General features: G+C 36.4%; 1 protein-coding gene across 1 annotated transcript in view; it reads left to right on the forward strand.

Annotated features, from left to right (window-relative positions):
- Positions 1-15,827, forward strand: part of HERC2 (HECT and RLD domain containing E3 ubiquitin protein ligase 2) — a 214,764-nt gene that overhangs the window by 54,440 nt on the left and 144,497 nt on the right. Inside the window, exons 15-19 of the mRNA XM_082466157.1 lie at positions 107-358; positions 4,459-4,652; positions 9,994-10,194; positions 13,802-14,030; positions 14,137-14,261. Of these exons, the coding sequence (XP_082322283.1) occupies positions 107-358; positions 4,459-4,652; positions 9,994-10,194; positions 13,802-14,030; positions 14,137-14,261 (1,001 nt within the window). The remainder of the gene's footprint in view (positions 1-106; positions 359-4,458; positions 4,653-9,993; positions 10,195-13,801; positions 14,031-14,136; positions 14,262-15,827) is intronic.

The raw sequence follows: 15,827 nt of genomic DNA on the forward strand, positions 1-15,827 counted from the left end.
TGGTCTAGATTTTTGTGTGTTACTGGCTATGTTGATTATTTGCAGACATTTAGACGTTTTATTTAGATGTACAGTTATTTTTACTCCAATAACTTGTATTTTTTAGGTCAGGTGTGGTCTTGGGGAGATGGTGACTATGGGAAATTGGGCAGAGGTGGTAGTGACGGCTGCAAAACACCAAAGCTGATTGAGAAGCTTCAAGACTTGGATGTTGTCAAAGTCCGATGTGGAAGTCAGTTTTCTGTTGCCTTGACAAAAGATGGCCAGGTTTATTCATGGGGAAAAGGTGACAACCAGAGACTTGGGCATGGAACAGAGGAACATGTTCGTTATCCCAAACTCTTGGAAGGATTGCAAGGTGAGTGCAAAATGTAAACTTTTGAAACCATTTGAGGTAGTTGTCTTTAGTAATCTTTTAAAGTTTGCAGGTATTTTTCTTTATCTGACATCCGTGAATGACACATCATTAGAAGCTTTTATCCACATTTGGATAGTATAGATAATAAGTGGAAAGTGGTTTGTCTGTATTAAAAAGTGACCTAGAATTATTCTTATCAAATTTAATTTGAAACTTTTAAATTTTACCTGTGTTGGAGAGTTCTTTTTTTTTGTTTGTTTGTTTTTTCTTTTTTATTGGAGAGTTCTTTTTTGTGGCAAGTACCCATTCATTACTCATTAAGCTGGCCTCAGTGAGATTAACTTCTGTTTGGTGAGGTCGTCTGCTTGCTGTGGATATGCATGGTGTTATGGGAGCAGAGAGGGAGATGGGGTTGGGTCAGCCTGGAGTGTTCTTGTTTGAACTTATCCTTGATGGATGAATCTTCTTGTTTGGTTTCAAGGGTGTCCAGCATGCATTCTCAGCAGCTGGGAGGAATGGGAGCCAAGGCATGTAGGTGTGATTTACAGGTGCCTTCTGAAGTATGGGAGAGCTTGGTGATAAGTGTACCAGGTGGGGCCTGTAGTGCTTTAATCTCTACACTACAGGGGGTGGGCAGGCTATTTTTTAATGGACCAGACTCTATGTATAATTTTAGGTTTGAGGGCCTTGTGCTGTCTCTCCTAACTACTCAGTCCTGCTGTTGTAGCCCCAAAGCAGCCATAGACAAAATGAAAACAAATGCGCCTGTGTTCCAATACACCTTTATTCACAGAAACAGGCCTTGGGCTGCATTTGACACAAGGGATGAAGTTTGTTGGATTGCTGTGCTGGATTCTCCTTTATGTTTTTGCTCTTTTGTCAAGGGAGTTTGGAAGTGAGCCTTTTAATTGGGACTTGCCAGTTCCTTTCCCCAGCATTTTTATTTTAAAGCATGTTAACACTTTGGTGATTAGAAGTTTTGTGTGCTCATCTGGTGTTTATTATTTTCTAAGCATCTGAGATAAGTTATAGAGTAATACAATTGGTTGTTTATTATGGAGCTGTATTTGAATTTTATTTGCCTTCTTGTTTATATTCCTTTCATTTAGTAGAGGAAATCAACTTCCTCAGCGACATTAATTAGATACAGAGGTAGCGTACTATGAGAGTATTTAAGTGACTGTTGATACGTACAGTCATTTGGTAGTTTTTAAAATAGTCTCTTTGGATAGAATTGTTTCTCTTACTATAGTAGAGTTCTTTCAGCTGAATTATTTTTTATGTTGACATGTCTGAAAACACCCCTTGTGTTGGTCATGTTAGATCTACTAATAAGCAAAAATACAGTACTTTGCTAACACTATTTAAATAGAGAAAATATATTTTACACTTACATCATTTAACTTTGGAGAGAAATAGATTTTGTTTAACTTTGGAGAGAAATAGATTTTGTTTTAGAAAACTTTCTACTGAAAAGTGTATTTTGACTTTCACCAAGATCGACCCAGCCTGGGCCATAAAACACGCCTTAACAAATTTAAAAGAAGAGAAATCAAACAATGTCTCCTCTCAGACCACGATGGAATTGACTAGAAATCAGTAACAGAAAATTAGCTGGAAAATCTCAAAATACATAGAGATAAAACAGTACACTTCCAAATAACACATAGGTCAAAGAAGAAATCACAATAGAAATTTTAAAATATTTTGAACTAAATGAAAATGGAAATACAACTTCTCAAGATTTGTGGGATGCAGTGAAAGCTTAGATGGAAATTTATAACATCGAATGTATATATTAGAAAAGAAGAAAGATCTAAAATCAGTAATCTTTCTGTACAGCAAAGGAAACCATCAAAGAAATGAAAAGGCAACCTATGAAATGGGAGGAAATATTTGTAAGTCATATATTTGATAAGGAGTTAATATCCAAAATATATAAAGAACTCGTACAACTCAACAGCAAAAAAACCCAAATGATCTGATTAAAAAATGGGCAGAGGATCTGAATAGTCATTTTTCCAAAGAAGACATAACGATGGCCAACAGGTACATGAAAAGATGTTCAGCATCACTAATCATCAGTGAAATACATTTAAAAACAGTGAGATATCACCTCATACCTGTTAGAATGTCTGTTACCAAAAAGACAAGAAATAACAAGAGTTGGCAAGGATGTAGAGAAAAGGGAACCTTTGTGCATTGTTGGTGGGACTGTAAATTGGTGGAGCCACTCTGGAAGACAGTATGGAGGTTCCTCAAAAAATAAAAATTGAAATACCATGTGATCCAGCCATTCCAATTCTGGGTATCAAAAACACTATCTTGAAAAAATATCTGCATCCCCATGTTCATTGCAACATTATTCACAATAGCTAAGACATGGATACAACCAAAGTGTCCATTGATGGATGGCATATAAAGAAAATGCATACACACACACAACACACACACACACACACACACACACACACACACACTCAGACACTATGAAAGGCTGGTTCAGTGTTAAAAAAATCAGTTAATGTAATCTATCAAATTGACAGATGAAAGAAGAAAAATCACATGATCATATCAATAGGTGCAGACAAAGCTTTTGACAAAATCCAACACCCATTCATGATTAAAAAAAACTTTCAGTAAACTAGGAATAAAGGAGACTTCCTCAACTTGATAAAGACAATCTATAAAAATCCTACAGCTAATGTCATACTTAATGGTGAGAAACTCAAAGCCTTTCCACTAAGATCAGATACAAGGAAAGGATGTCCCGTCTCACCATTCCTTTTCAAAATTATACTGGAAGTTTTAGCTAATGCAGTGAGACAAGAAAAAGAAATAAAAGCTATACAGATTGAGAAGGAAGAGATAAAACTGTCTTTGTTCACAAATGACATGATTGTTGATGTGGAAAATTTGAAAGAATTGACCAAAAAACCCTCCTGGAACTAACAGGGTTGCAAGATGGTTGCAAGATGGTTACTATGCCAAAGTTAATTGTTTTCTTATATACAAGCAGCAAACAAATGGAATTGAAATTAAATACACAATACCTTTGTATTAGCATCCAAAGAATGAAATACATAGGTATAAATCTAACAAAATATGTGTGAGATCTGTATGAGGAAAACTACAAAACTGATGAACGAAATCAAAGAAGAACTTTATAAATGGAAAGATATTCTATGTTCATTGATAGGAATACTGAATATTGCCAAGATGTCAGTTCTTTCCAACTTGATCAATAGATTCAATGCAGTCCCAATCAAAATCCTAGCAATTTATTTTATGGATATCAAAAAACTGAGTCTAAAGTTTGTGTGGAGAGGTGAAAGACCCAGGATAGCCAACACAATATTAAAGGAGAAGAACGAGTGGGAAGACTGATACTGCCCAACTTCAAGACTTAACTGTAAAGCTACAGTGATCAGGACAGTATGGTATTGGCTGAAGTATGAACTAATAGATCATTGGAACAGAAGAGAGAGCTCGGAAATAGATCTACATAAATGTACTTAAGTGATCTCTGACCAGAGGAGCAAAAGCAATACAATGGAGCAGAGATCGTCATTTCAACAAATGACGTTGGAACAACTGAACAGCCATGTGTAAAAAAATAAATAATAATGGGAGGCTAAACATCTGTTGGGGTAAGGAGTATATGGGAAATCTCTGCCTTCTCAGTTTTACCGTGAACCTAAAACTGCTCTAAAAACATAGAGTCTTTTTAAAAAAGAGTGCACTTTACATGGTTGTACATTGGGACAGGAGAATATGATCTAGTAGTTAATTAAAAATACATTTGTCTTTTTCTGAATGAAAATCTGAATAAGGATGAGAAAAATGAACAGATCCGTTTCATACCCTAGCATTATTTTATTTGCAGGCTGTAGGGCTTAATAAATTGTAGCTAGTAAAACACAGCAGGGGTTTTAGTAATGTACACAAGGCAGATGAATTGTGAATAATATTAAAGCAATGAATTATCCTTTAGAAATTGACATTAAATGCCTTCTGACCTGAGTGGCCTAAAGTAAATATCTTTATTGCAACAGAAGTCATAGGCGTGAACCTGTATCTGCATCCCTCTTTCCTCCCAGGGAAGAAGGTGATTGATGTAGCTGCCGGCTCCACCCACTGCCTGGCCCTGACTGAGGACAGTGAGGTCCACAGCTGGGGGAGCAATGACCAGTGCCAGCACTTTGACACCTTGCGTGTGACCAAGCCAGAACCTGCTGCGCTGCCAGGACTGGATACCAAACACATAGTTGGGATTGCCTGCGGACCTGCCCAGGTACTGAGTAGATGGCTTGGTATTTTGTAGAATTTTGATTTCCCGGTGTTCATTGCTAGTATGTAGAAGTACCATTGACTTGTGTGTTTAGTCGTTATATCCTGTAGTTGTACTAAACTCATTTATTAGTTCTAGGAGCTTCACTGTGATTCCTTGGGGTTTTCTTCAGAAACAGTTCTGTTGTCTGTACATAGAGACAGTTTTATTTTACAATACATATGCCTTTTCTTTCTTTTCCTTGCCTTATTGCACTGGCCAGGACTTCCAATATGATGTTGAGTAAGAGTAGGGAGGGGGTGCATCCTTGCCTTGTTCCTGATCGTAAGGGGAAGGCGTTCAATCTTTCACCATTAACTGTGATGTTAGCTGTCTGTTTTTTTGTTTGTTTATTTGTTTTCGGTAGATGCCTTATTAAATTAAGGATGTTTCCTTTAACTCCTACTTTTTTCAAGTTTTTCTTTTTTTTAAATCCTGAGTGATATTAAACTATGTCAGATGCTTTTTCTTCTCATGTGATATGATCACGTTTTCCTTCTTTAGTCTATTTATATAGTGGAATACATTGATTGATTTTCAAATATTGACCAAACCTTGTGTTTTTGAGATAATCCCCACCTGGTCATGGTGTATTATTCTTTTTTTATATTGTGGGATTTGATTTGCTAATACATTGTTGAGGATTTTTCTGTCAGGACTCTTCAGAGATACTAGTTTGTGGTTTTTTTAGTGCTTTCTTGTCTGACTTTTGAGGGTAAAACTGGCCTCATAAAAAGTGTTGGCAAGTGTTCCATCCTCTTCTGTTTTCTGGAATGAGTTGTGTAGAATTAGTGTCATTTCTTCTTTACATGTTTTTCTATGAATCCATAGGAGCCTGGGGATTTCTTTCTCAAAAGATTTTTAACCACAAATTCAATTTCTTTAATATAGAATTATTCAGAGTGTTTCCTCTTGGGTGAGTGTTCCTGGTTTGTGGCACTCAAGGTATTGTTCCATTTCATCTAAGTTACCCAGTTTTTATGTATAAAGTTTTCCTTATTAGTGTTCTCTTATTGACCTTTTGAAGTCTTTGGGTCTGCAGTGATACCCCTTCTTTCATTCCTGATATGGGTAATTTGCGTCTTTTCTCTTTGCCAGTTTTGCTAGATGTTTATCCATTTTGTTGATCTTTTCAAAGAACTAGCTTTTAGTTTCATTAATTTTCCCCTTGTTCTTTTGCTTTCAATTTCACTGGTTTCTCCTCTTGTCCCCTTTTTCACTCTTCAGCTTGCTTTGGCATTACTTTACTGTTTTCTTAGTTTCTTCAGGAGGAAGCTTAGGTTGTTGACTTTAGACATTTCTTCTTTTGTAATAGATAAGTGCTTGATGCTATAAATTTTCCTCTAAGCAGTGCTTTAATTGCACCCACAAATCTTGATTATTTTCATTTTTGTTCAGTTCAAAATATTTTCTAATTTCTTTCGTGAATTGCTCTTTGACCTATGGATTAAGTGTGTTGTTTAGTTTCAAAGTGTTTGGAGATCATTCTGTTATCTTTCTGTTACTGGTTTCTAGTTTAATTCCATTGTGGTTAGAGAAAAAACTCTATATGATTTCAGTTCTTATAGATTTGATGGGGTTTGTTTTATATCTCAGGATGTGTTCTCTTAGTGAATGTTCTGCATGTGTGTTTAAAAAGAGTATTTTGCTGTTGATATATTTTGCCATTATTGGGTGAAGTGTTCTATAAATGTCAATTAGATCTAGTTCATTGATGGTATTATTCAGTTTTTCTAGATCCTTGCTGATTTTCTGTCTGTTTGTTCTGTCTTCTTTTGGGGAGGGTGGTGTTGGTATCTCCAAGAATAATTGTCGATTTGTCCATTTCTCTTTTTGGTTCTGTCAGTTTTGTATTTTTTTTTTAATGCTTTTGATCATTAAAAAAATTATGGTAAAACATACAGTGACGTTAAGTATATTCACAGTGTTGTGTTACCATCACTACTATCCATCTCCAGAACCTTTTCATCATCTGAAACAGAAACTCTGTACCCATTAAACAGTAACTCTCCATTTCTCCTCCCCTAGCCCCTGGTGACCTGAAATTTACTTTCTGTCTGTATGAATTTGCCTATTCAAGGTATCTCATATAAGTGGAATCACATAATATTTGACCATTTGTGTCTGGCTTATTTCACTTAGCATAATATTTTCAACATTGATTCATGTTGTAGCATGTATCAGAATTTTTTTTTAAGGCTTAATAATAAAAATACATAACTCCCATATTTTGTTCATCCATTCCTCCTTCAGTGGACACATGGGTTGTTTATCTCTTGGCTATTATGAATAATGCAGCTATGAGTATTAGTGTAGAAATATCTGTTTGAGTCCCTGCTTTTGGGTTTTTTCAGTATATATCTAGGAGTGGAATTGCTGGATCATTATGGTAACTCTGTTTAAATCTTTGTGGAACTGCCTTACTGTTTTTCCACAACAGCTGCATGATTTTTACATTCCCACCAGATACACACAAGGGTTTCAAGTTTTCCACATCCTTGCCAACACTGGTTATTTTCCTTTTTCTTGTTTTTTTTAAGGCCATCCCAGTGGGTATGAAGTGGTATCACATTGTGGTTTGATTTGCACTTCCCAAATGGGAAAGATGTTGAGTATCTTTTCATGTGCTTATTGACCATTCGTATATCTTTTCTGGAGAAATGTATTCAAGTTCTTTGCCCATTTTTGAATTAGATTTTTTTTTGAGTTGTAACAGTTCTTGTTATATTGTGGATATTAATCCCTTATCAGGTATATGATTTACAACTGTTTTTTCCCCATTCTGTGGTTTTCTTTTTATTCTGTTGATAGTGTTCTTTTATGCACAAAAGTTTTAGTTTTTCTTCTGTTGTCTGTGCTTTTGGTGTCATATATATCTGAGAAATCCATGGTCATGTAGATTTTCCAGTCTTTTTTTCTAATAGCTTCATAGTTTTAGGTCTAATATTTAGGTCTCTGATCCATTTTGACTTTATTGTCATATATGGTGTAAGATAAGGATCAAATAGATTCTTTTGCAGTTTTTCCAGCACCGTTTAAAGAAAACATTGTTCTTTCCCCATTGAATGGTCTTGGCACTTTTCGAAATCATTTGACCATATAGGCAAGGGTTTATTTATGGGCTCTATTCTATTTTATTGGTCTGTAAGTGTGTCTTTATGCCAGACCCACACCGTTTTGATTACTGTAGCTTTGTAGTGAGTTTTGAATTAGGAATTGAGTCTTTTTCTAACTTCGTTATTCCTTTTCAATATTCCTTTGGTTATTTGGGGTACCTTGAGATTCCACATGAATTTTAGGATGGGTTTATCAATTCTTGTCTTATGTATTTTGAAACTCTTTTGTTTGATGCATACGCATTTTGGGTTGTTCGGTTGTCTTGGTGAATTGACCCTTTAATTGTTGTTCAGTGTCCCCACTTTATCCCTGTTTTTCCTTGCTCTGAAGTCTCTTTTGTCTGATTTTAATGTAGGTACTCCAGTTTTATTTTCATTTAATTAGTGTTTGAGTACTATAACTTTTCCATCCTTGTATTTGAAAAAAATTTAAGAAGTTCATATTTTAGTCCCTTTGCCTTTCCATTAAAATTGAGAATAATCTAAATCTACCTTACATTTGCAAAAATATCTTGCTTAGATTTTAGTAGGGTTTGTGTTCAACCTGTTATCAGTTTGTGGAGAATTGACATTTTTGCTACATTGAGTCTTCTAATCTATTAAAATGTTATGTCTAAACGTTTATTTGTATCTTCTTGATTTCATTTATCAGTGTTTTCAGCATACAAGTCCTGTCCATGTTTTGTTAAATTTTTATCTTTAACTTTTAACCCACTTGTCTCATTATCTGTATAGTGAACTTCTTGGATGCTGTGTATAGTTGCATTTTTTTTATCCTTGTCAATCTGTCTTTTAATTGGTGTATTTAGATCGTTTACATTTACTGTAATTGACATGTATAGATAAAGGTCTTCCATTTTATTGTTTGGCTTTTGTCTGTTTTCAATTATTTGTTCCTCTATTTTGCTTCTTTTGTTTTTTGGGGGGATAAATGAACATTTATATTAGTATTTCATTTACCTTTATTTATTTTGAATTTGACTATTTCTTTTTATAGGTTTTTTTTTTTGTGGTTGCTCTAAGAATTACTGTATACTACATAACTCTTTGCAGGCTACTAAGAATCAGTATTTTACTACTTTAATTGGAATGTAGAAACCTGTTGTTTAATTTCTAAGTGCTTAGAGATTTTTCCAGTTATTTACATCTAGTTTATTCTTATTGATTTCTAGTTTCTGTTCTTGGTTGTCAGCTTAATTTTATTATGTTATGAGATCATACGCTATATGATTTCAGTTCTTTTAAATAGTTAAAATTATTTTATATCTTAAATATGGTTTATCATGGTGAATGTTCCGTGCATCCTTGAAAATTATGTGTATTTTGCTCTTTGGGTGAAGTGTTTTTATAAGCATCATTTTTATCTCGTTCATTGATGGTTTTGTTCATTTCTTTTAAATCCTTACTAATTTTCTGTCTACTTGTTCTGTCTGTTATTAGGAGGGTAGTTTTGATATCTTCAACTACATGTGTGGATTTATCTGTTACTCTTTCATTTCTCTCAGATTTTACTTTCATGTGTTTTATGGTTCTGTTGTTAGGGGTATATACATTCACTATTGTTCTGTCTTCTTTGTGAATTGAACCTTTTATCATTATATAGTGTCCCTCTTTAGCCCTGATAATTTCCTTCCTCTGAAGTCTACTTTGATATTAATAAGCCACTTTCCATCCCTTTACCAAGCCACTTTTATCTTTATATTTAAGGTAGATTTCTTGTAGATATCTGTAGAGTTAGGTTCTGTTTTCCTACATCCTGATGATCTCTGTTTGTTTTTATGTTCAGACCCATTTAAATTTAATGTCTACCATTGTTTATTTGTTTTTTGTTTGCTCTCATCTTTTTGTTTCTTTATTGTTTCCTGACTTTTTTGGGGTTAGTTGAATAGCTTTTAGTGTTTAATTTTAGCTTATTGAGTTGCTTAATTTTGATAGTGAAAAGATTTTTGAAAAACTTTTTACCTGTTTATTTGTGGCAAATGAGATGGGGTAGTGAAATGAGAGAAAATTGGAAACTGTTAGCATGTGAGTTAGATAACTGAAGGTGCTTGTGCATTTGGGACAATCAGAGGGATGAATGAGAAGTAACTTAGGGCATCTTCGTCATTCATAATGGTGAATCTCTCGTGTGGAACAGGCTGATCGCTGAACGTGTAGATTCATTTTAGGTTCTTGTGTTTCTTCCATAGAGTTTTGCTTGGTCATCTTGTTCTGAGTGGTCCATTGGCCTCCGTGTCCCTTTTGTGGTGGACATCTGCTCAATGACTTTTGAGCAGTTAGACCTCCTACTACGGCAAGTGAGTGAGGGGATGGATGGCACTGCTGACTGGCCCCCACCCCAAGAGAAAGAGTGTATGGCTGTGGCAACACTGAATCTTCTACGACTTCAGGTATTAATGATTTTCTTTCCTTTCCCTCATTTTATAAGTGTCTTATGCGTTTGTAATGATGTTTATGCATATTAAAGGGTATGGGGTTTAGCCTGTTAAATGAACTTGCTAATGAAAATTTTAAAGTGTTTTAAAGTCAGATTATGATGGAGTGTAATGTGTATGAGGCTTAAAAAAATTCAGTCTAGTTATTTTGCGCTTACCCTGGAAGTCAGTCTCTGCATGCAGGTAAGAGCGTATCTGGACTGCGTTATTACTGCTAAATTCAGCTTGTTGGCATTCATCAGGGAGTCGGTCTTGGATTTCCTGTTGCTGTGTGTGGAGAGGTGACTGGGTGAGACGGTAGGTGACTGGGAGATCAGCTGGAGGTGGTCACCAGCCTCTGCTCTGGACTGAGAGGGGAGCCCCATTCAGGAAGCTCTGTGTCCTGCACGAGTACCTCTGCTTCCTCAGGGGGAAGGTTAAGTTTAAATGTCAGAAGAAGAAAAGCTACAAAATTTTTTTTTCCTTTTTTTTTTTTTTTTTTTTTTAAGTAGAACTCTAGCTAAAATCTTTGATCATCATGTTTTTCTTTGTAATAAAACCCTGTGACTTAATGTTAAGAGAACAGTTTTTCTCACCAAAGTAATTTTCCCCCTTTATAATGTGAGGGTTTCTCTGTGACCCATCATGTACGCCTTCTGTTCCCTCCCCTTTTTTGTCTTGGCTTCCAGAAAGCACAGAACTGAATGTAATGTTTAGTTGCAAAGTGGAATTAGCAGAAGTTTGGAGAGTACCTCCCTTCCCCAAAAGTCTTCTGTAGGAGCTCATTTAGCAGGACATCTGTGGTGTAGTATCCTAGTCATGGATCCGCCCAGTTTTTTGTTGCTTCCCATGGTCTTGTAGTGACATTGCTGCTCTGGTCAGTGCTGTGGAGAAAGACCTTGTACATGTCCTAGGCTCTATTTCATTTGGTCCATATTTGCCTCATGCCATATGTTTTTCCACTGCTTTGTTCTGTCTGTTGAGGTCTTTGTTTTAGTTGTGTCTTTTTAAAAAATTGACTCATAAAGCTCAGTTCTTAAAAAGAATACAATTTGAGAGTCTTTATTCACTATGTGGATTTAATCTTTTACAATTATTGTGATTACTAATGTATTTGAATTCAGTCTTGTGTAAGTTTGTTCATCATTTTGTTATCTTTTGAACAAATTTCTAAAAATTTTTTTTCCTTTCAAATCCGTTTAATTGTTCCTAAGTTTTGAAATTTTGATTTCTGGACATTAATCATGTTACAAAAAATTTTAAATATTTGTTAATTACACAGTGTTAAGTTAATCAGTACTTCTCTTCCTGAAAAATATAAGGGTTATAGGATGCATTCAACCTAAACTCCCCTTTCCATCTTCAGTATTTGAATTGTTCCATAGTCTGTTGTTACATTGACTCCAAGGCACAGTTTTCTTGTGTGTGCTGCTGAAAGAAAAACGCTCCAAATTGCAATGTGTAAGATACATTCTGATTTTAGAGTTGTTAAGATGTGAAAGAAAATACCTCTTAGGATTGGTGAAATATAGTAATTATTTTTAAACTTTCCCTCAATTATTATGATAATCATTTTTTAAGAGGACATATTCAGATATATAGTCCTTTTTTTTTTTTTTTTTAAACCAATTTGTTTTGTCATTGTTACTTACATCACCTCCCTCCTGGGTACCTCCTTCAGTAAATTTCTTCCTTAAGGTCTGTGAGTTACAACCTCTGAAAACTTTGTTCCCATTAACACCTCTTAAGATAATTTAATGGGGCTTAGCTTTTTAGGTTATATGTAATTTTATAAGCACTTTGAAGATGTTCTGCCATCTTTTGACCTTTATTTTTGCCAATGAGAAATCTTATGTTAGTGCAATTGTTGTTTCTTTGTAGCTAATTTGTCTTTCTTTTTGGTAGCCTTTTAGATTTTTGTCTTTGTTTTATAATTTTAATACATTATGTCTAGGTCAGGATTTATTCTTGTATATATAATTTGAGATTATGATTCTGAATCAATCTGAGATTACTTATCTTTGTTAAGTTTTGAAAAATCTTCACTATTTACCATTGAAATTGCTCTCTCCTTTTTTTCTACCTTTCCCCTTGGAAATGTCCTACTAAATGCATGTTGAACTTTCTCATTTTATTTTCCCAAGTATCACAGCTTCTTTGATATTTTAAAATCTGTTTATCCTTTTTAATGCTCACTTTTTAATCTTTCTGTTCTGCTTTCTGGGTGGTTTACTCAGCACTCTCTTTCAGTTCACGAATCATTTAGCTGAATGTTCCATATTGTTGAATTGTCTGTTTATTTAAAAAATTTATGTGATCACTGCTTTATACATATTGATTGAATCATCAAATCCCTGTGCCAGCCCTCTGGGAGGTGGGACCCTCCATCTGTATTGAACAGCTGGGGAGGCACGAAGTTCAGGAATGTTGCCCAGGTTGGGTACCCAGTGCACAAAGGTTTAGGGCTGGAACCTGGGGCCCAGGCTCTTCACTCCTCTGCCTTGAGGTGTTTATTCCTGTAGCTGTTTTTTTCATTTTCAGAATTTGTATTTTTGGTGTTTTCCAAGGCTTTCGTTTGCTCATTATATTCTCGTCTTCTGGCTTCTGTTCCTTCCTTGATCTCTAAGAACAATTTACTTATTTTATGGATTCATTCCAATTTTTTAAATTGCTAAAATCTGTTGGGACATGCGTTTTGCCTCTTACCCTGTCTGTGACACTTCTTTGTGGTGACCTAGTATGGCTTGTCCTTTTTGACTATGAGGCCACTCTTAGGGGAGGGTTTGTGGAGTGTCCCTTTGCCCTTGGCTGTGGAGATGTCCTTAGAGGGCAGTTTTGTACTTGTGTCTGTGAGGTTCCATTGAGTTCCTCGGGCTCTTGATGAGTTTTGGTGTTAAGTTCTTGACGTGTGATATCCATACCTATATGGTTGGTATAAATTTGATTTCACATCTGCTCACAGGGCAGGCCGGGTCTCTGATTCACTGTGGGGGTCTCTTTGTGCCCAAAGCCTTGTGTGGGTAGTATGTTGCCCTCAGGCCCTGGCTGGCTGACAGGAAGCTCAGGTTCAGTGGGCTGTCTTGAGCATTTTGTGTCTCAGAAGGCTTTGATCTGCTCTCTGAGCCCAGAACCCCTTGGCTCCTGCTGTGTGTGTCTGTGTGTCTCAAGAGCCAAACCAGAACTTTCCCTTGTATACTTTTCCTTGTGTACCCTCAGCTTGGCTGTCTACTCTTTTAATAGTTTTTTGGTTATATTATATTCACTATTTCTGTGTTTGGTGCGGGTGCTTGGGGGTGGGGTAGAGGTTGCTGTTTCCACAGGGTTCAACCTCTTTGTTGATCTTGAGCTTTTCCACATACATAGAGTTGGGTTTAAAAAATTCCTTTTATAGAATACCTTACCATGGATTCTCAACTACTATAGGTGAAAAATTTTTAGTATGGTTAAAAAAAATACCTGTACTGGAAGTTTTACCTTTATTATTTGAGTAAAACTCAATTTGAGGTATTATTTCATCTTTAATAAGATTTGGAAAGCATTTGTTTTTAGGGCTTCTAAGTGAAAATTGTTTTTCTCCTTTCAGTTGCATGCTGCCATCAGTCACCAGGTTGACCCAGAATTCCTTGGTTTAGGTCTGGGCAGCGTCCTCCTCAACAGCCTGAAGCAGACGGTGGTGGCCCTGGCCAGCAGCGCGGGCGTGTTGAGTACTGTGCAGGTGGCCGCCCAGGCTGTGTTGCAGAGCGGGTGGTCGGTGCTGCTGCCCACTGCTGAGGAGCGGGCCCGGGCACTCTCTGCTCTCCTGCCCTGTGCAGGTGGGCTGGGGCTAGGAGCAGGGGTTGGGTGGGGTTGGCCTAGGAGGGGGTGCCGGGGGGGGATGGTGCTTGCCTCACATTGGGAAAAACACTTTACCTTTTCTAGTTTCAGGCAATGAAGTTAACATAAGTCCAGGTCGTCGATTCATGATTGATCTTCTTGTGGGCAGCTTGATGGCTGACGGAGGCTTAGAATCAGCCTTAAATGCAGCCATTACTGCAGAAATCCAGGTATGGTCCTAGGAGTGTGTGTGTGTGTGTGTGTGTGTGTGTGTGTGTGTGTGCACATGCATGCGCACACGCTGATGGAGGTGATTTTACTCCCCAGTGAGCTGAGACTGACACTTTGCCAGAATTATTAAAGAAAAACTTTGAAACATAAAACTTTTAGTAACATCCAAACATTTCTGTAATTAAAATTCTTTTACTAGTTTAATAAAATATTGAGTTATTATTAAGTATGATAAAATGTACCCACTTTAAATGTCTATTTAAATGAATTTGACAGGTACCCCAATCATAATATAAATCACTTCCATCACCCCAGAAAGTGCCTTTGTACCCCTTTGCATTTGAAGTTAGGACACTTTCTTGCCTCCCCCAGATGATGTTAATTTTGCCAGTTTTGATTGTCACATAAATGGAATCATACAGTGTATACTCATTTGTGTCAGCTTTATGTTGCCTTGATAATGATTTTCAGATTCACCTGTGTTGGATGTAGTGTTACGTTGTTTGTCTTTTTTTTTTTTTTTTTACTAAGGAACTATTTATTTCTTTTCGTATTAGATTTTTTTTTTAATTGGGGTATAGTTGTTTTACAATGTTGTGTTAGTTTCTGCTGTACGGCAAAGTGGAGTTCCCTGTGATATACAGCAGGTTCTCATTAGTTATCTATTTTATACATATTAGTGTATATATGTCAACCCCAATCTCCCAATTCATCCCACCACCACCACCGGCCCCCCCTCGCCCCCCCCGCCTTCCCCCCTTGGTGTCCATACGTTTGTTCTCTACATCTGTGTCTCTATTTCTGCCTTGCAAACCAGTTCGTCTGTACTATTTTTCTAGATTCCACATATATGTGTTAATATACGATATTTGTTTTTTTCTTTCTGACTTACTTCACTCTGTATGACAGTCTCTAGGTCCATCCACGTCTCTACAAATGACCCAATTTCGTTCCTTTTTATGGCTGAGTAACATTCCGTTGTGTATATGTACCACATCTTCTTTATCCATTCGTCTGTCAATGGACATTTAGTTTGCTTCCCTGACCTGGCTATTGTAAATAGTGCTGCAATGAACATTGGGGTACATGTGTCTTTCTGAATTATGGCTTTCTCAGGGTATATGCCCAGTAGTGGGATTGCTGGGTCATATGGTAATTCTATTTTTAGTTTTTTAAGGAACCTCCATACTGTTCTCCATAGTGGCTGTATCAATTTACATTCCCACCAACAGTGCAAGAGGGTTCCCTTTTCTCCACACCCTCTCCAGCATTTATTGTTTGTGGATTTTCTGATTAGGCCCATTCTAACTGGTGTGAGGTGATACCTCATTGTAGTTTTGATTTGCATTTCTCTAATAATTAGTGAGCTGAGCAGCTTTTCATGTGCTTCTTGGCCATCTGTATGTCTTCTTTGGAGAAATGTCTAGGTTTTCTGCCCATTTTTGGATTGGGTTGTTTGTTTTTTTGATATTGAGCTGCATGAGCTGTTTATATATTTTGGAGATTAAGCCTTTGTCAGTTGATTCGTTTGCAATATTTTCTCCCATTCCGAGGGTTGTCTTTCA

Source organism: Balaenoptera physalus (genome assembly GCF_965194825.1).
Source record: "Balaenoptera physalus genome assembly, chromosome: 6".
Classification (NCBI taxonomy): Eukaryota; Metazoa; Chordata; class Mammalia; order Artiodactyla; family Balaenopteridae; genus Balaenoptera; species Balaenoptera physalus.